Source organism: Argopecten irradians, unplaced genomic scaffold, assembly GCF_041381155.1.
Source record: "Argopecten irradians isolate NY unplaced genomic scaffold, Ai_NY scaffold_0690, whole genome shotgun sequence".
NCBI classification, from domain to species: Eukaryota; Metazoa; Mollusca; class Bivalvia; order Pectinida; family Pectinidae; genus Argopecten; species Argopecten irradians.
Genome location: NW_027188157.1, coordinates 3,425 through 27,617, shown reverse-complemented (window position 1 = coordinate 27,617; position 24,193 = coordinate 3,425). Strand labels below are relative to the sequence as shown.

Below are 24,193 nucleotides of genomic sequence, written 5' to 3'. Positions count from 1 at the left end.
GAAATCAGCAGAGCTTCTGTTTTAGATGGATTAAATTTAACTAACCATTTATTCGCCCAAGTTTGGATAGAAGAAAGATCATTATTAATTTTATTTTCCATGACTAAAGGAGATTCGTCTGAACACAGTAGTGAAGTATCATCAGCAAATAGTTTTGAAATACAATCAAGATTATCGGTTATATCATTAATATACAAGATGAATAGTAAGGGACCGAGGACTGAGCCTTGTGGCACTCCTGCATTAGTTTTCTTTACAGAAGATCTGCTATTTCCTACGAAAACCTGTTGTCGTCTGTCAGTAATATAGTCAACTAACCAGTCTAAAATAACATACCAGTAATACCATAACTCATTGGTTTCACTTCCAGCCCCTTATGCCATACTCTATCAAAGGCCTTTGATATATCACAAAAAATCAGACATGTTGAATGTTTTTTGTCTAGATTTTCACAAATATGGTTAAACATTTCTATGAGTTGATGTACAGTGGAGTGGCCTGGCTGAAAACCTGATTGATATCTATAGATAAGAGAATTTTCAATCAAATATTTGGTGACTAACTTCTCAAAAACTTTACCAACTGTACTGTGTAGAGATATAGGGCGGTAATTAGAAGGTTTAGATTTATCACCATTTTTATAACAGGGCATTACCAAGGCATGTTTCCAAGCTCGTGGGAAAATTCCATTGTCTAACGATTACCGAAAAATGAGAGATAAAGGGATAGAGACCGACTGAGCTGTGTTTTTTAACATGTTGTTGCTAATAGTATCAGGCCCTATTGCTTTATTAATATTAAGAGATTTTAAAATGTCAGTTATGTCGTCAGTTGTGAAATGAATGTCTGTTAACGAGGAGTCCGTCCTTCGGTCAACAGTTTGTACGTCTACGTTAGTGTCGTCAATTGTTGAAATAGATACAAAATAATCGTTTAATATGTTAGATTTCCTATCGTCAGACGTTTCTGTGTCACCTGTCATAGGATTCGTAAGTGGCTGTAATGAGTTTGTCTTGTCAGATGTCTTTATAAGGTTACGAACAGTTTTCCAGAATTTTTTTGGGGTTGGAGTCAGTGAAAGTGTCTAATAAACCGTTAATATTCGCATAATATAGGTCTTTAGTCCGTTTCTTTAAGTTATTTACGTGATTGCGTTGGCGTCTTAATCTATTATAATTATTGTCGGTGCGGTTAGTCTTAAATGTCTTAAGAAAGCGGTCTCTTTTCCTTATTTCACGTCGTAAGTCTGTACTAAACCATGGCTTGTCAGTCGGTCTTATAGTAATTGTTTTTGTCGGGATACATTGGTCAGCAAGTTCTAAGAAATGTTTTGTAAAATGGTCACACATGTCGTCAGGAGAGCGCGACCGTGAAAAAAAAATCTGTCCAGTCTGTAGAGTCAAGGAGGTTATTAAACAGTTCATAATTGGCATCAGAGTAACATACTATTTTTCTTTGGTACTTTCTAACAATATCCGTCTCAATAGTCAGGTTTACTAGGGTCGCGTCATGATCCGAGATGTCACGGTCTACTTCAATCGTGTCAGCAAAAACATACGAGCACGTGTCCGAAAGGAGTATTGGGTCGAGGAGCGACGCACGTGTCCGCGAAGTCCTAGTCGGTTTGTCAATTACGTTAGTAAGATGGAATATGTTCATTATGTCAGTAAGTCTGTGGTTATTGTCTACGGTCAAGAGGTCAACATTTATGTCACCTACAATAATGATATATGAGGTTTCGCCTAACGCTGTTTCTAAGGAGTGCTGCAAATGGTTCCAATAGGAGGGTATACAGCTTGGAGGTCTATACGTGGTACATAACAAAAGTGTATAGTGGGGAAGCTTAATTTCTACCCAAACTACTTCACCTACATGGAATTCAAGGTCCGGTCTACGACAGGTTGATAAGAGACTGGAAGTGTAAACATTTATCCCCCCACCCGGAGCACCACGGTCTTTACGATACAAGTCAAAGTCGTCTAGGAGAATATCGTCGTCTGCTACCGAAATGTCGAGGTGAGTCTCTGTTGTACATACAATATCATAGTCGCTGGCTAACTGCTCTAAAGAGGAAAGTTTGTTTCTTAGAAAGGTCATTATCACGATCGTCAGGGCCAGGATTAGGATGGACATCATTACAGGAAAGGAGAACTAACTGTAGGATTAGTAGGAAGTTAGTATTTTTTATTATACACGACAGAATAATCCATGTAATATACAAAAGTTGCGAATGTGCATAACACACTCAGCCTACAATTATTTAAAAGATATTGAATATTGATATAGACGAAACATTTTGCAATAGTAATGCCATGTGTGCGATTGTAGAAGCAACCAACTGCCGCCCTATATGATTCTATATCATTACCCATTATCATCAAAAACAACCAAAGATTTCGGGTGGCAGTCGGGCTTATACATCGGGCACATGTACACGTAAACAAATATAGAAAGGTAAGATAGTTCAAAGGTCATACACGATAGAGGTACAGGAGGGGAGCATGTAAGAAACAATAGAAGGCGTATAAGATGTTTAGTAACAGAGAGGATCAGCATGGAGAATGCTAACATGGCGTAAATCTAGGTTTCAATTCCAAGGGATGTTTTCAAAAATTTCTTAATCTATTAAATGAGTATATTTATAAATAAGAAGAAAAAATGAATGATAAAGTAAATGCCCCATAATATTGTACATGTGTCCATAATCTGTGTAAGAGTAAAAATTACTAACATATTTAATACACAAGTCATTCACAGAGTACTTCACCATAGGTTGAATAAGTATGTACCATGCAGTTGGCTAATCATTGAAAAGACATAAAAGTGATGATTGTTTGTTTTATATATAATGTATAAAAAATGTCATATAGGTGATCAATCATCTTATCATCTTGCAGTTACACGTTATGACCACACGCATGTTAATTATCTTTACTTTTACCACATTTACTTATAATAATTTGTTGCCATATATTCTTTTTACATATATACAAATATCCTATATACACGTGTATTCCATTTACGCGTATGCAATCAATACATATACTCATATATTTTCAATTTACGCATATGCAATCATTCTATATATTACTATTTAAATATATGCAATCGATGTACATGTTCATATATTTCTATTTACATGTATGCAATCATTATGTATGTCCATATATTAAAGTTTACACTTGTTCAATCAATATATATGCCCATATTTTTTTTATATATTTACATACATGCAATCAACATATACAGAATAACTGTATATGCCCATATATTCCTATCTACATGTATATGCAATCAAAATATTTGCCCATATACTCCTATTTACTTGAATGCAATAGTTCTATTTGCCCATACATTCTTTCCTACACTTATGTAATCAATATATATGCCCATATATTCAAATATTCCCGCGTTTCGACAGTATAGTGGGAATTATTTGTCTTAAACGACATCGTATGACTATCGTGCTACATAGGCGCACGCTCCGTGGGAGCGGGATCACGTGTACAATATCGGTACACGCGTAGGTAGGGTCATTTTCTAGCTGTCTTCCTAGCAGGTCGGACACTGAATTTTTAATTTTAATTTCTCGCTCCTCTACAATCAATCATGGACCCAAAATTACAAAATCACATAGAGACTACTGTAGATTCAGCATAAGCGGATATGTTTTCACGTTTGGATATGTTGATGACGCAAAAGCTAACGGAGTTGGAGTCTAAAATTCATGTGCAACAAGTTAATATTTCTAATGCTCAACGTGCGCAAATTCGTCAGGACATTATTGGCGCGGACAATCACAAATTTACCAAAAAGAGTTGCGAAGAACAATTTAAGTTTAACCAAAAGGTAGTTTCCAAGCTACAGGAGGCCGAGGAGACATCGCTTCATGACCCCCCCGGCAACCAAATCATTGATAGCGGAAGGTATGAGTTTGCTCAATCACAGACAGAAGCTCATTAAGCTCGCTGATACCTTGGAGGCCGGATGGAAAGCCGTGGAAGAGTATGTGTCTAATCCACTCGCCTCAGACTCGGACGACGAGAAACGTATGGACCGCGCTCGATCTAGAGCGGACAGAAAAATCAAGGCCGCCAAGCAAAAATCCGGAAAAGGGAGGCCCCGTTACTCGCCGTATCAACACCGTTTTTATTCAGCGCCTACTGAAGTCCCCGTGCCAGCGGACAAGACGGCTACCGTCAGAGCTCCAAGGCCTGGAGTGTGTTATGGTTGTGGTAGGGCCGGACACTGGAGGTCAGAGTGCCCAGCTATGTCAGCTTCCGGTCACAGCAACGGTCAAAAGCTAAGTAAAACTTTTTGTTTTAACCATGTTAATCATAGCAGTGATCATAATTCTGTTGTATTAGTAGAAGGGTCTGTTTCACACCTGTTGGTAGATTAAAGAAATCTTTAGCTTTTTGGAAAGCAACAGGCGCTAGCGAGAGCGTTTTGTCAGTGATTACTGATGGTTATAAGCTGTCATTTAAAGAGATTCCCCGAATGCTCGTTTAAGGAACAATAAGTCCGCTCGTGACAACCTTCAATTTGTTTATAACGAAATAGAGAAATTGCTTAGGTAGGCTGTATAGCAGAGGTCAGAGTTCAACCACGTGTCGTTAACCCATTGACGGTCGCGTACAATCGCGCTGGTAAAGCACGCCTAGTGTTGGATTGTCGTCATACAGTTGGTAGTAGACTAAAGGTTACACCCTTGTGCACACGGAGTGCACGAGGTTTAGACTACAGGTAGACACGGAGTGCACGAGGTTTAGACTACAGGTAGACACGGAGTGCACTACGTTTAGACTACAGGTAGACACGGAGTGCACAAGATTTAGACTACAGGTAGACACGGAGTGCACAAGATTTAGACTACAGGTAGACACGGAGTGCACTACGTGTGAACACGGTGTCCACTACAGGTGGACATGGTGTCCAGGTACATTCAGACTTAGACAGACAAGGTGATGTGTTATAGTTAGGGATCGGGGAAGAATACGTTCTTCAATTTAAAATAATACATAGTTATAATTTTTTAGTGTTTCTTTTTTTAAATTACAACATCTACAATTTAATGTACAGTATATATAACTATATAATACGATATTTTTTCAGTATACATGAATAAAACCTTTTCACTGCAAAAGTAATAAAGATTAATTTGTATTCATTAAGTATATGTCTATTTAATGTTATATCAGTAGTTTCCATTTCATATCTTAAATTTTCTATATTACGTTTTCAAAAGTCAATGTTTTATGGGTAAATTGCATTAAATTTTACATGAAATAGTAAATATAAGTCAAAAACAACTTTGAATTGCGGCAAAAACTAGAACGAATATTCGTACCCGGCCTACTAAGACGACACCATTTTCTGTCTAAAAGTCTTTTGAGCTACAATCTTGCAGCTACGGCAAAAACCAGTCCTATTGTGCTTTTGAGACACTTGTTCTTTTATAATTTAAGCTATTAGTAATACAATCATATACCGGGTAATACATAGCTTTTAAATAAAAAGATTTGGTCCCTATCAATCGGTTTTCTAGCGACACCCTTGTAGATCGTCTTTCATAAAATATACACTTTTATAATATTTTTCTTTGCTATATCAAGTTCTAAAAGTATTGTACGTAAAAATAGCTTAATTACATATTCTTTATTAAAAACTGAACGTCTTTAAAAGATCATGCAGAATAAATCCACTTCAAACTTTATGACGTAGCTACATGTATAGTCTACCTACAAGTACCCAATTCAGTTTGTTTTGATTCTTAATTACCGGTAAACACAATATGTTTATGATCCCAACCCCGCAAGTTATCTTGACCGTATATTGCGTCATGGTCCAATAATTATAACTTGTCAAACATACAGGTAAGCCACAGTATCCAGCTATACAGGTACCTCAAGGTGACCATCGATAGATGGCCAGAGGGCAGAATCGTTGTCTTCTGTGTTTGCACGGCTTTATGAGAATGGAGGCAGTATCTTTATATAATATGTGATTTTAGAATTGTTTCAATGGAAGTTTGTTAAGACAAACAAATACACTTTACCTTTTAAAAATCATATAGGTTTGTGAGTTTGAAACACAAAAGTACCATTCTTATTAGATACATGTACATGTTTGTTGTAGAGCCTGGGTAAACATGTACACCATTTCCCGGGGGAGGGGGGGGGGGGTAGATTGGGATGAGGTAAAAACTAGCTGGCAAAACATATAGTAAGTGATGCTGAATACACCTCAATTATTGTCATGACAGACAGCCTTGAAGTGGAGCTGACGGGAGCTGTACAATGCGTAAATCAAGCATGTCTGTCACAACCTTGAATTTACCAATAATACATGTATATATTATAATCAAAATTAATTTAGATTATGTACTTATACATATTGTAATATGGTATTTTATATACATAGTCATGATAATCAGGTTTCTGATATATGTAAAAAGCCAGTGTAAAAAAAAATTAAATTAATGAAAAGATATTGGATGAAATATGATTTTCCAATAATTTTGAAATAAATGTTTTAGTTAATTATACACTTGGTATTTTGATTATTTTTTATTTTAATATATAAAGCTTCATTATCAAATAAATTAAAAATGCACTACCAGTTAAAATACATATCCCTATTGACTACCATTGTTGTATAACTGTTCGTATTTGTGTGATGAGTACAATGTATATGTAGAGAGGCTGCCGCCTAAGTACAGCATGCTATAAATGGACCTCCTGGGGTTGGGATAAGGTACTTCATGTATACAGGTGTTGTTAGTCTGTGATACACTTGACTGAACATATTGAAGGGTGCCCAAAGAAGGCCCCAGGCCCCTGGCCCCACTCTGACCAATGTTAGGTAATTTAGATTATCATATCCGTGTGGTTGATGATGGAACAGTATGAAGTCCAAGTGACCATGGCAACTGCAGTCCTAGCCTAGGGGTCTACCTTTCGAGCAGGCATATTTGTACAATATACTATGTATACATGTATGGATCACACATTGTAAAGAAGGTCAGAATAGGATATTGTCAAATTATCAGAGTTTCTAGAATTAAAATAATTGTGACAAATTCAGAATCTAATCAACAACTATGAATCTACAGTTTAAATGGGTAGAAGTTGGATTTATTTTGATTGTCTGTTTAATTTATTATCAGGCATGTGACCTACATTTTTCCGATCGGTACTTTGAACAGTGTTGATACTAAATTTTTGCTTTCTATAAGCCAGTGCTTACAGGTTCCTCAATCGGTTGACACAATAAAATGTAATTTCTAATGCCGATTTTTAACGTCTATGGACGAATGCCGATTTTTAACGTCTATGGACGATTTCACATATTTTCAATGCTTTGCAACGCGCCAGGTTCTATGTAGCAAATGTATACGTATTATACATTTGACAGGATTAAAACTATTTCGCGCACCTTGCCGTTTAGAAAACTATATTTCAATACATACATAGTTAAACATCTTATGAAGAATTTAATTTGTTTTATGTTTATCATGATGTCCTTGCTTTAATTATGCCCATCAATATATCCTTTTTAATCAAAATATTTTGCCGATCAAAATATCTCTTGGGCGACGATTTGCTAACACTGAAAATCTTACTCCCTGCAAGGTTCATCAATTTATGCGTTCGAAAAAGAATTTCATCTTTAAACTACATATCACTAGCTAAGAAAAATAGTTTTTACTGGGAAAATGCGGACTTGAACTATCCATTGATGAGACATAACCAGTACGTGGTTTACCGTGGTTTACCGTACGCAGTTAATTTGCTTTTATAACTTCTAATAAACGTCCTTATTTATAAATTAAATTGTATGATAATATATATTGATACATTTTACTTTATATGTATCTATTCAAATAAACATTACAGTACGAATGATTTCAGTAATTAACGGCAATTTTATGTTGCAATAAATATTATGTTTCTGATCGCAATAAATATTTCTATCTGTCAAAGTCCATATAGACTGCAGAATAAATACATATTTTCTCATATCTCTGTGGCACATCATCTAGTCTGTCTGTGGTCTTGATGTAGTGGACATTTTACCTGGACACGATGTCCACCTGTAGTGGACACCGTGTTCACACGTAGTGCACTCCGTGTCTACCTGTAGTCTAAATCTTGTGCACTCCGTGTCTACCTGTAGTCTAAACCTAGTGCACTCCGTGTCTACCTGTAGTCTAAACCTCGTGCACTCCGTGTCTACCTGTAGTCTAAACCTCGTGCACTCCGTGTCCACTCGTAGTTCACACCGTGTGCACAATGTGTAACCTTTAGTCTACTACCAACTGTATCAATGTTTTTTCTGCACAAGTTCAAGTTCAAGTATGAGGATACAGTTGAAGCCCGAGATATGTTCAATGTTGGCGATTTTTTGTACACGTTTGATTTAAAATCGGCGTACCATCATATCGAAATTTACCGAAATACCGAAATGCGATAGAGGCTTAATTTAGGTTTTCGAAGGTATGATATGTGCGGAAAACAACTTCTATTCTTTGTATTAGTAACGATTCAGTCCTTTTCGGTGATCCATCTACCGAGCGCGCTATAATACACTGTATTTTTATACAAAGGTCTGTGGACGACATGTTAGTTCTAGATCACGGTTGCGTGTGGCCAAGGTCATTAACTAGGTTAAGTAATTATAGATGACAGGTAATTGGTTGTCACAAAACTGTTGGTCGGGATAGGTAGCGAGAATCCTAGTCAAGTTCGTGCTAGGACATATCTGCATAGAATACGGTGTTTGTGAAATAGGCGACGATAATTGCCAAGTAGGTTAGCCTTCCCAGGACTCCACGAGGGGCCTTCGGCTAAAACGTGGACAGATGGAAAGATGGCGTGGTCGAGAGTTTCGATTGACAGGGTCGACAGTTGTTGTCATTGTTGAACCACACTAATTTTTTAGTGTCCTGACAGAGGTCAGCTATTATTCTCGGCCAGGTATGTAGCGAGCATTGTCGGGCTGGTCATATCAATGCAAACTGTGATAGGGTCGTTTGGTTCGTTTGCGTTACGCGAGAGCTTAGGCGCGTGTTTATTGACAAGGACCAGTTGGAATCCTATGGTAGTGTTTTTTTAAAGCGTTGAGGCACCTGAACGAAATCGAGTTCTGGTTGTGTAACGTACAAGCTCTAAACGACAAAGGGTTCGAATTTGAAAACGCCACTTGAAAACAAATGTTCCAAGGTAATCTGCACCGATGCTTCCGAGGTTGGTTACGGAGGTTTCTCTTAGATCCCATGTGAGGATCCTCTTATGGAGGGTGAGAGCGGAATTCTAGCTGACTAGGACACTAGAATAGATGAGTGTACGCATTAGCCTTTCCTGAAGGCTCGATGGTGTTTGTATCAAAAGCTGAATAGAGTTATTGAGCACGGTGATAGCGTTTGTCATGGGGACATGGAATAATAACGAACGCTATGCGCAGTTCCACTTGGAGGGAGTTGGAAGGTGCTAGACGTGTATTAAATAGTAACTTTAGACAAGGTCAAGGGTCTCAGCGTCAGGTTGTTTATGATCAACAAGAAGCTCTCGCACTGCTCGCGAGAGATAGGTAAAAAGCTCCAAACCCCATTTACAGAGAGGGTTTTGCTATGTGATATGTTTTAGGGCTTACGATCGGGAGTATGAATGTATCCACTAGTGCAAACTCAGTGGGTGCCAAGAAAATAATAATAAGGACAGCACGTATTTTTTAAGCGAGATGCACTGATACCGATGACTGGTCTGTACAAGCATGGGTGTTCGATTTGTGCGAGAAAAGTTGGGGACCACACGACGTGGATCGTTTCGCTTCCAATTATAACACCAAATGTACGCGGTTCAACTCTCGCTGGTGGTGCGCAGGCACAGAGGCTATCGATTGTTTCACTGCATACTGGGGTAAAGAGAACAATTGGTTCGTTCCCCTCCCCGGCTTATTTGTAAAACTTTGGACAAAATGAAGGCGGATGAGGCATATGGGACACTAGTAGTTCCAGTATGGCACTCAGTAGTTTTTTGGCCTATTTTATGTCAGGGGGAAATGTTTTATAGTTTTGTAAAAGATAACCTTCCATTGTCTCGGACAAAGGTCACACAGGGTGGCAGGGGAAATAAAGGAGTTTTTGAGAGACAAGTGTTGTCTTTCAATATGATAGCATTAAGATTAGATTTTAGAAGTTAGCAGGCTTGTTGTATTTATGCATTGTTGTTTTTTTCAACAGGCATAGGCTTACAAGGATCGTGGAAAAGGCCGTGAGGGCTGCAGGCGTAACATTAGGATCATCCCTTCACAGGTTGTTGGAGAATATGGCCGACCGGATCCTGCTTAGTAAAAGCGACAACACCAACAAAAAGTACTTTGACGTTTTTCGTCGTTAGAAACATTTTTGTTTGTCTCACGATTGTTGTGCGTTACCCGCAAATCCTGTACATATTGAATTATATCTGAAATTTTCTATTGGACAAACACTCTTCTTTCTCCGTTATTTCATCCGTTGTTTACGCTATTAAATGGGTACATGATATTAATGGACATCCGGATCCCACCACCAACAGTTTTGTTCGACATTTGTTGGAGACCTCCAAGAGATGTTCACACAAACCAGTTTGTAAGAAGGAACCATTAACTGCGGACATTTTGATTAACTTGTGTAATTATTTTTCTGGTAATAGCGATTTACTGGTAATTAGAGATTTGTCAATGATTTTATTGTGTTTTTCTGGTTTTCTCCGTTTCAATGAGCTTAGCAATCTGCTTTGTTCAGACCTGAAAATTTGTGACAGCTATTTAGTTTTAAAAATTAGGAAAAGTAAAACCGACCAGTATCGCCATGGTGACGAGGTAGTAATAAGCAAAGGCCAGACAGTGGCCTGTCCGCTCACTATGATACGCAAATACATTGAAATCGCGGAGATTAATCTCGACGACAACGCGTTTTTATTTAAACCTATTTTTCGCTCGGGATCTACTTGTAAGTTGATCCATAAGAACAAATGTTTAAGCTACACAGGGACTAGACAAGCCATTTTGAAGCGTCTGTCTTTGGTGTGTGGACGTTAAGAAACGTCGGTTTGCACAGTTTACGGGCTGGGGGAGCTACCGTCGCCGCAAATAACGGCGTTAATGACAGATGTTTTAAGAGGCACGGTCGTTGGAAAAGTGAAGCTTGTAAGGACGGATATGTTGCCGATTCTTTACAGTCGCGTTTGAGTGTTACGCAGAAGCTTGGTTTGTAAATATTAATTCTGTTTTTACTTTCATTTTTACAGATACATTTAGGCCTAGTTTATTATGCATTTCGTTTTCCCACTTTGTCTTTTGTCGCGTCACTCGAGTTTTTCCCTTTCTTTGTTTTTTCTAGTAAACTGAACACGCTAGTACGGCAAATTGATATTTGCGTTGTAGTTGTATTTTTGGAAGTAGTGGAGTGAAGACTCAAATATTCCCGCGTTTCGACAGTATAGCGGGAATTATTTGTCTTAAACGACATCGTATGACTATCGTGCTACATGTAGGCGCACGCTCCGTGGGAGCGGGATCACGTGTACAATATCGGTACACGCGTAGGTAGGGTCATTTTCTAGCTGTCTTCCTAGCAGGTCGGACACTGAATTTTTAATTTTTGGAATTCAATGTTCTTTTTTTTTCATTGTTAGCGTATGTTTGTTATATTGAATTATTGGAATAGATACATTTCTATGACGGCGCAGGTCCAGCGTTTCCCCTAGGCCCTCCTGTTTGGATATAATTGTTTCCTGCCATCGGACACAGGTTTCCGGGGGCTATCCGGTTTTTCCTGGGCGACAGGTGTGTGCTGCTGTTGATGGGGCGGTTTTGTTTTTCTAATGAGTCGAGTATAAATAATATCTTGTTTTTACATGTACATTCGTATTGCTATAGTTGTACAGAGAGGAGCCTTCATTCTATGTATATATTTTTCTTAAAAAAAATCACAATGGTTTTCATTAAACGCCGACTGCTACACTGACACGCTAGTACGGCAAATTGATATTTGCGTTGTAGTTGTATTTTTGGAAGTAGTGGAGTGAAGACTTCCATTTGCATATATGCACTCATTTTATATGTTTAGCTTAAACGGAACTCGGAACTCGGAACCAACTTCATCCTCCCTTAAATTGTTATTACGACAAAAAAGGAATCAAACCTCTGTAACCAACCATCCGATCATGCTTAAAATTTCATGTATGATAACTTCACCTTTTGTTACACATTAAAGATTAGCGGCTAATATACATATGTGAAAATAGTTACAGTATAGGGCTGAGGAATATGACAAGTAATTGGTTTCCCGAGACTTGTCTTATTCCTGAGGTGTAGATAAACTGGAAACTTGCTACATGTGTATATCCCTCAACACCATACTTTAGTATAAGAACTTGTACAATTAATACTTCTGAAACAGATAACAGGTTAAACAACGACGTGCGGTCTATTGTTTTATTACAGGCCATGGGCTAGGAGGGTCCCACATGCACCCCCCCCCCAAACCTCCGAACCAATATTTTTCTGAACCCTTATGACCCACTGATCACAAATCAAAATGTTAACATTGCATAAGTTGGGATGAACTTCCGGTTATGACGTCATGAAGATGGCCGTCATCTCAAATTTGACTAAAAATTGAAAAAAAAAGTCATAACATTGACATTTTTCAACCGAAGTAGACAAATGAGGTATCAAAATGACCACAATTGATCAACAAATAGATATCAGAACCAAAAAATCCAATATATATAGTGATTTCTACGCAGGAAATGAAAAAAATCTGATTTTAAGCTCAAAAATGGAGATTTTTCAGCAAATTTTTCATATTTGGCTTGACGCAGCAAAAATGTTTTCCAACAGCAAACTATTATTTCAAATACGTTTTTTGACCACTTATCTATCAGTTTAAGCAACGAAAACCTTAAAAACCAATGTTAACATCGTATAAAATTCTATTATGACGTCATCAAAATGGCCACCATCTCGAAATTCACTGAAAAATGAAAAATAGTCATATCATTGACATTTTTCGACTGAAGTAGACAAATGAGGTATCAAAATGACCACAATAGAACAACAAATACATGTCAGGACCAAATAATCCAATATATGTAGTGATTTGAACGCAGAAAAAAATGAAAAAAAAATACTATTTTAAGCTCAAAAATGGTAATTTTTCTGCATTTTTTTTCATATTTGGCTTGACGCAGCAATATTGTTTCCCAACAACAAATTATTATTCGTAATCAGTTATTTGACCTCTTATCAATCAGTTTAAAACAAAAACAACAACAACAACAACAAAAATATATAGAAATGCAAAAGAGAATTGTTGTTATACCATCATTTGGTTTACAAAACATCACGGATGCGGCATATGATTGTTATTTTTTTCCAAACCACTGACACTACAGTTTCCTGGATTCTCGGAATTTCCTGAATATAACATTGGCTATTGACGATTTATATCTTAACAAATTTGAATTTAAAGTTGGCTGAATATCTAAGTAGAACTTCAAAATAATTCATTTTCATGTTCGAAATATTGTATACTAGTAGCCTCTCAAACTGAGTTATTACAGCAAAACGCCAACTAATAGCTATAGGGTATCAAATTAAAATTCCGCAAATACCATGACACTTTTCGAAACGTGTTGTGTCTTTTAGAATGAGCACATCCATTATTTACTTCCTGTGTATAACGTTAGGAAATATAAGATGGTTACTACAGTGTCACATATTTTTTTTCATTAGTTCTTAATGATAATCATTTTCGTTCTGCGTGCTTTCTCGCAGAGTGTCGTCTTCGACCTCGATGACCTGATGTGACATTACATTATCGGGTTACTATCGTGGTTCTAACTTGTCAACCGTCCATGATATAACATCAGAAACATCGGATTCAGGGATGTTGGAGCTCTTCCTCTTTCCTTCCTAGTTTCACCTAGATTCACATATCGTATAAGATGTTCCAGACTTCCCCGGCATTATGGAAAAGGACACCAGATCCACATTCTGCGGAGGGTTGGGTTGGTTCTCTGCTTGTGAACCTCAGTAACCATAGGTGGCACAGGTGGATTCTTTGAGGTCATAGATGAGGTCTGCAGTGAAGTTTCACTCTTTGCCAAGTCTGGAAAGCACTGTAGAGAATTTTTTACTTGAGAGTCTTCAATGTTCTCTCTACGCATACACCAGATGTGACACAACCAGCACCTTCAAGGGAGTGGGAAAAGTCAGACCAATGAAAAGCATTTAACATTTATGGCCTCATTAATGACCTCGATGATATCACCTGTGCCATTTATGGTTGCACGAGGGTCCACACGATTAATAAATAGTACTTCATACGATTTATTGAGCTATGCGCTAAGGAGAACTAATGAATGTAGATCTGGTGTAATTCCCATCATGCCGGAGAAGTTGAAACAGCATATATGTACGATAAGTTAAACTCTGAAAGAGATCCCACATCTCTGAACCTGTTGTTCCTGATATGAACTCTTGCCATGGATGGGTCATAAAAGAAGAAAGGCTAGAACAACACTGGCAATGTAGTGTCACATCAGCTCATCGACATCGAAGACGACGCTCTGACTTTCAACGAATTGGATACCGATATCTCGATTACTCTGATTCGGTCTGCATGTGCCAGCTGCCAGATATGCCGAGTCTCTTCAGTGGATAGTGCAGTGAGGCGAAGAAAGCACGCGCAATGATAATGGTTATCATTGAGAACCAGTGAAAGACATATGTGACACTGTAGTAACCATCCTACATTTTGCTCATGCTATGCATAGAAAATAAACAATGAATCTGCTCATTTTCAAAGACACAAACGTTTTGGAAACTGTTAATGATATTAACGGAAGCACAAGCTTAGCTGTACATTTGTTACGCTATCATTAGGCGTTGTGCTATAATAATTATTTTTGAGGCGCTGCTAATCTACACAATTGAGGGTATAAACAATAATTCTTTTTTGCATTCCTGTATATTTTTGTTTTTGTTGTTGTTGTTTTTACTGATTGATAGGAGTTTAAATAACTGATTACGAGTAATAATTTTTTTGTAATGTTTTTGTTGCTTAAACTGATTGATAAGTGGTCAAAAAACTTATTAGAAATAATAGTTTGCTGTTGGGAAACATTTTGGCCGCGTCAAGCTAAATATGAAAAAAATTGCTGAAAAATCTCCATTTTTGAGGTTAAAATCAGATTTTTTCATTTCCTGCGAAAGAAATCACTACATATATTAGATTTTTTGGTCCTGATATGTATTTGTTGTTCTACTGTGGTAATTTTGATACCTCATTTGTCTACTTCGGTTGAAAAATGTCAATGTTATGACTATTTTTCAATTTTTAGTCAAATTCGAGATGGCGGCCATCTTGATGACGTCATAACCGGAAGTTCATCCCAAATTATGCAATGTTAACATTTTGATTTGTGATCAGTGGGTCATAAGGATTCAGAAAAATATTGGTTCGGAGGTTTGGGGGGGGGGGGTGCATGTGGGACCCTCCTAGCCCATGGCCTAAAATGTAGTAAAACCCGAGGCTTGCCGAGTATTTTTCTTTCATACCTTGACGTTTTATTGCAATTTTACAACTATAATATCCCGCTATGAAATAAATTCGAAGAAATCCATGACTGAAAGTAAATATTTCATTAAAGAAAAATAACGTGATATTTTTCAACAAAAATTCCGTTGTTTGCATCTTTTAAAGTAAAACCAGCCAAGTTTGTGAAAAAATGTTTACATTTTACCGAAGAAATATATATTTTGTTGACGCCGTGACGTCACGAGGCTTTATTGCATGGGTAGCCATGCAATACAGCCTCAGGCGGCATGAGTGTAATGCCCAGGACCAGCCAGTATTACACCCGTAGGTATGAAAAGAAAATTACATAATACACATAGAACAATATAATTACATAATACACATAGAACAATATAATTGCATAATACACATAGAACAATATAATTACATAATACGCATAGAACAATATAATTAATTAATTTGTTTTGAATTACATCGTTACCATACACTATACTTGTATAGGCTAGATCTGTATTCCTTATCAAATCTACCTTGAGCAACACTTCACATTCATTTCATGTGAAATTTAGTTATGACAATACCTTAATGACACTATTTTAACTCTACATTACAATACACAATTATATCACATACTATATATACTACTTTAGTAAAATATATAACTTACATTATTATGTTCCAAAATTGTTTTTCTTACGTTTTTTTTTTCTCTTTTATGATCTGAACAATTTTACCAATAACACTTTCGTAGAATCCATGTGAAAGTAAAACTAGAGTCTTAAAACAAATTAACCTAAACCTGGCAGGTTTATAATTAGAACAATCGAGGCGATAGGTTACGCACTATAGAGTCGGGGTAAAATATATAAATAAGTCAGATGTTGAACAGCGCGATACCAACGATGAAACGTCGTCAGACGTAGCACATTGTGAACCCAATAATGAAACACCACCAGACGTCGAAGAACGTAATATCAAAGATGAAACGCCGTCAGGCGTGGAACAGCGTGATCCTAATGATGAAACGCCATCAGAAGTCAAACAGCGTGATACAAACGATGAAACGGCGTTAGGCGTGGAACAACGTGATACCAATGATGAAACGCCATTAGACGTTGAACAGAGTAATTCCAATGATGAAACGTCTCCAGACGACGCACAGCGTGACATCAACGATGAAACGCCGTCATGCATGGAACAGCGTTATTCCAAGGATGAAACACCAACATACGCCAAAAAGCGTAATACCAAAGATGAAACGACGTCAGGCTCGGAACAGCGTGATCTCAATAATGAAACACCATCAGATATCGAACAGCGTGATACCAACGATGAAATGACGTCAGGCGTGTTACAGCGTGATAGCATTAGTGCTGAAACGCCCTCAGATGACGCAACAATACCTAAATTATAATTACATAATACACATAGAACAATATAATTAGTTCTAGATCTGTATTCCTTATCAAATCTACCTTGAGCAACACTTCACATTTATTTCAGGTGGAATTTAGATACTAGTTGGGTGACACCTGAAGGAGTGTCGCGGATGAAATGAAGAGAAGAGAAAGGGAAGATAACTCTTGTTGTTACTCTTAAACGGGACCAATTCCATTAGGTTATGAACAAGAGGCCAATGGGCCCTTAACGGTCATCTAACTATTGGCACAATACAACACCTCAAAGAATAAAGTAGTGGCACACAGTTAAGGCAATCAAAAAAAACCTCTTTCATTAGAAGAAGTCCAGGTCCTGATATATTTAATGAATTAGACCATGAATGAAAGTCCCTTGATCCCCACCATGCTGCAAATCCAATATCCAGTCTCAAGGTAGTCATTCATGTTACAGGCTCAATATCAGGTTTCTATAGGCCTTTAAGTTATTCACACGAAGTCGTTTAAAACATTTTAGCCTATTTGACTTGAATGAAGGTCATGATAATTTATTTGAACAAACTTGGTAGCCCTTCATCCAAGCATGCCGCAGACCCAATATGAGTACCCTGGGCCTTTTGGTTCTTGAGAAGAAGTCGTTTAAAGATTTTAGCCTTTTTGACCCCTGTGACCTTGAGTGAAGGTCAAGGTCCTTCATTTGAACAAACTTGGTAGCCATTCATTCTAGCATGCCACTGGCCCAATATCAGATCTCTAGGCCTCTTAGTTATTCACAAGAGGTCGTTTAAAGATTTTACCTTATTTGACCCCTGTGACCTTGAATGAAGGTCATTGTCCTTCATTTGAACAAAGTTGGTAGCCATTCATCAGTGCATGTCACTGGCCCAATATCAGGTCTCTAGGCTATTTACTTATTCACATGAAGTCGTTTAAATATTTTAGCCTATTTGACCCCTGTGACTTTGACTGAAGGTCAATGTCATTTATTTGAACCAACTTGGTAGCCCTTCATCCAAGCATGCTACGGGCCAAATATCAGTACCGTGGGCCTTTCGTTTGAATGAAAAGGTTTTGCACTGCAGACTGCGGACGGCGCACGATGACGGACGATGCATGATGACAATAGATCTTCCTGACCCTTCGGGTCAGTTGACCTGAAAATATACCAGAGCTTGAAGTCATTTAAGGATTTTAGTCTATTTGACCCCTGTGACCTTGAATAAAGGTCAAGGTTATTTATTTAAACAACCTTGGTAGTTCATTGTATAATATATACTGGCAGTTAACCTGAAAGATACAATTTAATTGATTGTCTATAAAAACACCAATACAGAAATGTAATTAAATAATGAAAAAATCCTTTTAAGCTACATCCTCAATACTCCATGTGTTACTATCACTGACGTAATATCCACTCTTGGACTATCTCATAGTAACATTGAAGCCACTTCAGAAGAAACCAATCCAATCACAGGCTTGCAGAAATCATTTTTGGCTACATCCTCAATACTCCAGGAGTTACTATTACTGACGTAATATCCACCCATGGACTTATATCTCATAGTAAAATTGGACGCAGTTCAGAAGAAAACAAGAGGCCAAAGAGGCTTTGATGGTCATCTGAGTGCGGATACAGAAAGAACATTGCAAAGTCGGTTCAAATCTATAAAAAGCATTTATGAATCAAAAGAAACCCCTTTTGGACCCACTCCTCAGGCCCCTTGGGGTCAGTCATGAAAAATTTGTTAATAGGATTCAATGGCCATATCATACTGATAATTCTGACAACATTTGACTCATTTTCTATTACAAATGACCAAATAATGTTCAAAAATGTATTTTCCCTATAAAAACTATAGTAAACTTGACCCCTCCCGAGGGGAAAACATGAGACCCCAGGTTCATATATAATTCATGATTATTGTAAAGGACCTTAAGACCTTTCCATCTATGACGAGTATTTGATTCTAACATTTCCAGAATTTTAGATGAAGGTTTTTGAAGTTTAAGCCTATCCTATTTGACCCATTTTAGCCCCACCCCTCAGGCCACTGGGGGTCAGTTATGGCAAATATGTTAATATGATTCAATGACCATTTCATACTGATAATTCTGATTAATTTTCTATTACAAATGACCAAATAATGCTCAAAGATGTGTTTTATCCTAAATAAACTATAGTAAACTGACCCCCCTCCCCACGTGATTCCATCTATGAAGAGTATTTGATTCAACTATTTCCGGAATTTTAAAAAAGATTGTTGAAGTTTTTGAGCCTAATTGACACCTTTTGGCCCCAACCCTCAGGTCCCTAGGGGACCATATAATTCACAATTTTGATTGACCTTTTGGCCATGAAATGTCTCTGCAAAATTAGATTAGGTCACTGGAGACTTTATCTCAGGTGACTTCAAAAATGAGTCCTGCATAGACTTCCTTTCAAGATTACCGAGAAAGTGACACCCAACTTCAAACCAACACATATGTACAGTGAACCACATAATACAATTCCTTTGATGTACGTTAAATGGTCTAGTTACCTGTGTCGTCTGTTGCCTGCAGTTTCATTGACCGATTGCCAGGTGTAATATAGCCACGCCTCTACCCCCAAACACACGTGTTTCTATTCAATGTCGGAACAAACAATGCGGTTTGATTGACAGCTGGCGATCAGTTAATTATGAATTAGTGCAGGGGTAGATAGTATGTCATTGGTAGTAACCCCTGGCATATGGAGAAGGATTAGGCTATTACTCTGCTATTTTCTTAAATAAAGGGAGACTTAAAACTTGAATGTGGCATTTTATAATTGTCCCTATGACATACAATTAAGCAAGGAGTTCATCATAATTGCTATTGCTGCCTGGAATATGCATTTTCATGAATAATCATGCAAAAGTCTCTGCTAGCTACCCCCATTTTATCGAAAAATAAGTAAAAAATTGGTGATAATAGACAATATCGCCTGGCTGGCACTCAATCTCTTACAAATACATACATTTTAGAGAACAAGAAATGTTAAACAGTTTTTTACAGAGAAAAAAAACAACAAAATAAAACTACTGCTATAATCAAGTTAAAATAACCAGAATTCATTTAATATGGATTAATCGTTTCATAATGACACAGCATCAAAGATTTGAAAAATAGCATGTTCTTATACATGTGCATCACGAATAATCATGTAAAAGTCTTTGCTTCCCCCATTTTATCAATAAGAAACTGTTTTTCCTCATGTAGATAAAAAAAATGTCAAAATATAGACAATATTGGTCTGACCGAATACTCAATCCATAACAAAACATACATTTCTCTGTTTTCGCAATTCTTTTAGTGATATTGAGCATTTTGCTAGAAAATATACCTTAAAAAAATAAACAAATAAGCCAATTACCTCCCTTTATCCAATCCAAATGAAAACTGTTCATGTGAAGAATATAAAGTTTTTGATTTAAAACCCACGTACCCTTTTACAGGCAAGTCAGTTGTCATTTTCAACCCTTCATGGTATAAATGCATCTGATCATACTTACATAAGATATTTAACAATATAATGCTTTAATCAAGAAATGCCTTAATGGATAAAAGTATGGCTAGGATTTACTGGAATTGGAATCCAAAAGCGCGCGCTCAAGGATACATACTGCAGGGAAAGGAAAATGTTCGACAAGCTACTTCGCAAATATAAACGTAACTATCAACTAAAGAAACAACAAGTTATGGCAAGGAAACTCGAAAGCAATAATTCATGTGATTTTTGGCGGGAAATTGGCAAGATTGGTATACAAAATGAAAGGAAGCATCTAATTCCTATGGAGGTTGTGGACGACAACGGTAATATACGTGATGATATTCCAAGTGTTTTAAACAGGTGGAAAATGGATTACTGCGATTTGTATAATGACATCAGTGACGGGGTCTCCACGGATGGGTCTACATCACATGACAATTATTCCACAGAACGCGACACGTGCAGCCTTAATCAGCCTATCACCTATAAGGAAGTTGATGATGCAGTCTCGCGCGCAAAACAAAACAAGGCCGCAGGAGTTTATGGCATTCCATATGAAGCTCTAAAAAAACGACGCAAGCAAGAGAATGTTATTCGATATTATCAGTACCTGTTTTATAAATGGAATTGTACCGGATGATTGGAAAAGGGGCATGGTTAACCCTATAATTAAACCGAAATCAACAAACCCTCGAGTACCTCTCTCATACCGTGGAATCACGTTACTTTCAACCCCATATAAAATATACTGTGACGTACTGAATACTCGTCTGTCTAAATGGCTAGAATCAAATAATTTAATTGAAGATGAACAGAACGGATTTCGGAGGAATAGAGGATGTCAAGATCATATATATGTACTGTATTCTATTATTAATAATCGGAAACGTTCTAATCAATCTACATATGCCTGTTTTATAGACTTGAAAAAAGCGCGTTCGACACGGTGGACCGTGATCTTCTGTGGATTAAACTTAAACGTCTCGGAGTAAACGGGTACATGTTTAAGGCGATAAAGTCCCTTTATGATGACGTCAAATGTTGTATTAAAGTGAATGATCATCTCACCGACTGGTTCAGCGTAGGGAGGGGGTTAAAAACAGGGGTGTTTGGCTTCACCGACACTTTTCTCTGTGTATATTAATGACTTGATCAAAGAACTTCGTGATATCGATAGTGGAATCATTGTAGATGATTTTAACATCTCTTCTCTTTTCTACGCAGACGATATTGTACTACTCGCGTCAACTCCAGACAAACTCCAACGCCTAATTGATCATGTCGGTTCATGGTGTAAAAAATGGAAACTATCTGTGAACCACAGTAAATCGAACGTAGTTCACTTCCGTCATTCTTCTGTACCTTTAACGAACACCACTTTCTCTTTGGAAAACACTCCAATTGACATCAAAGACAAGTATAAATATCTGGGAATCTGGTTTGACCAACATCTTACATGGAACTTCGCCATACAGGAATTAGCTAAATCAGCCAGCCGGGCACTTGGAGTTGTAATAAGTAAATTTATCGCCTGTGGAGGAATGCCATACACTGTATATACCAGACTGTTTGAGTCCTTAGTACAACCAATTATGTTATATGGATCCTGTATCTGGGGGATAGCGGAACAACGATTAATAAATAACATACAAAATCGAGCGATGAAAGCTTATCTTGGAGTAAATAAATATACGTCAAATGTTGGAGTTCTTGGAGACTTTGGATGGAAATCATGTCAAGCAAAACAACACATGGAAGTTTTTAGACTTTACTGTAGGTTACGTACTGTTAATACGGGTCGACTTTTACATAGAGTGTATATTTGGTCTTCCAGGAGAGGAAATTCTTGGGAAGCGAGAGTCCGTAAACTAGGAAAAAAAACTCAACGTTTTAGATATTGTCGATAACCAAACATCGGTAAAATGCAAACTGCAAAAAATATCTACCGCTATTAACAGGAATGACGAAATCGTTTGGTTCAGCAAATTGTGGATCGATAACACCGGTAGTAAATTGAGATCATACAGAATATACAAAAAGGACAGGATCACGGAACATTATATCTCGTCAATTATACCACGTCACTATCGGAGCCACCTCGCCAAGCTTAGACTCGGTTGTCTCCCTTTACTGTTAGAAACTGGGCGATACACAAACTTGCCAGTGGAGCAGCGTAAATGTCCTTTTTGTCCGGATAAAGTGGAAGATGAACTTCATTTTCTCTGTGACTGCCCTGTTTATAGCAATATCAGACTATATCTGTTCGAAAAAGCAGCGAATTGTAACAGTAATTTTAATGAGCTCACTTCAATTGAAAAGATGTTTTATTTATTCTGTAATAATGAGCTTCAATTTCTATTATCTAAAACAATATATCAAATGATGAAACGAAGAAGGCTAATTTTAAGAATATAAAAAAAAATGTTTTAAATGATACCATGATGAAATTTTACTTTTGTGCTTCACATGTGATTTTTAACATAGTTTTAATATGTATAACAATGAGGATTTTTAACTCCATGTACATTTTCATAAGTGTCTCATAAGCCGATATCGGCTGGGCATCAAAAATACCTGTACATTTATTTTATCAATGGCTGTATATTTTTTATGATGCGTGACACTAAAATAAAATATTGATTGATTGATTGATTGATTGATAATGCTAATTGGAATTTCATGTTGGGCAATTAGGGTAATGGGTTATATTAGGTGCCAATCTTTCTAATTATCATAACATTTATGAGACCTTTTATGAGAACTCTATTCGTGCGGCCACGGTGGCTGAGTGGTAAAGATGTCCCGACATATTACCACAAGCCGTCCACCTCTGGGTCACAAGTTTGAATCCAATGTGGAGCAGTTGCCAGGTACTGACAGCTGGTCTCTGGTTTTTCTCAAGGTTCTCCGGCTTTCCTCCACCATCAAACCTGGCACGTCCTTAAATGACCCTGGCTGTTAATAGGACGTTAAACTAATAAAAAAAAAGATAACTATATTCTACATCTGAATTGGAAAACACACATGGTACCAGGTAATTTAATCATTTTAAATCCTTGATACTGCTGAAGGATATGAAAATCAGTTAAATAAATCATCATCACATTTACGTAGAAATGAATTACCTGGTATACCAAGTTCATGCTTCTCTTTTGTTTTATTAATCATTTACATGAATAGATAACTCAGCCAATGTTTTTCCTGAACATTTTGGGAAATTGCCACCTAGTGAAAATTGGGAAATTTTGTGCGATTAAAGTATGAAATGATAAATCTTAACGGTGTTTATGGAAATTTTGGGAAAGGTAGAAATAAACAATTATCCTTCTCTAAGAATCAAGTGTAAGAATGTATACTAAAATACAACGTTCAGACTTGGGATTTCCGGAATTTTTTTGTTTTTCGTCACACAAAATAGGCGTAAACTCACTGATTTGGGAAATTTAGACATAGATTTGGGAAAAAAATAACAAGAAATACAATTGGGAATGGGGCTTTATTTCGGCCCCAAATATATAGGCAGGAAAAACACTGTCAGCATATTTAATTTTTATATTGAGGAAGATTACCTATATATATTAATATATATATACAGGTACATGAACTAGTATTCAAAATAGTTACTGTTTCCAAGTGTTATTCATTACAGATGAAAAAAATGTCAAGAGCAAGCAAATCATATATTTAAAAGTCTAT

At 37.1% G+C, this 24,193-nt stretch overlaps 1 protein-coding gene and 2 pseudogenes across 1 annotated transcript; all 3 read left to right on the top strand.

The window, feature by feature from the left end:
* Nucleotides 1–3,462: 3,462 nt before the first annotated feature.
* On the top strand, nucleotides 3,463–4,654 carry LOC138313460 (uncharacterized; annotated as a pseudogene).
* A 5,106-nt stretch (nucleotides 4,655–9,760) lies between these two features.
* On the top strand, nucleotides 9,761–11,889 carry LOC138313458 (integrase/recombinase xerD homolog; annotated as a pseudogene).
* A 3,987-nt stretch (nucleotides 11,890–15,876) lies between these two features.
* LOC138313457 (protein IWS1 homolog A-like) lies at nucleotides 15,877–17,003 on the top strand. The gene is made up of 2 exons (XM_069253884.1): nucleotides 15,877–15,913; nucleotides 16,546–17,003. The coding sequence occupies exons 1-2, from the start codon at nucleotides 15,877–15,879 to the stop codon at nucleotides 17,001–17,003; spliced, it is 495 nt and encodes a 164-aa protein (XP_069109985.1).
* The last annotated feature ends 7,190 nt before the right edge of the window (nucleotides 17,004–24,193 follow it).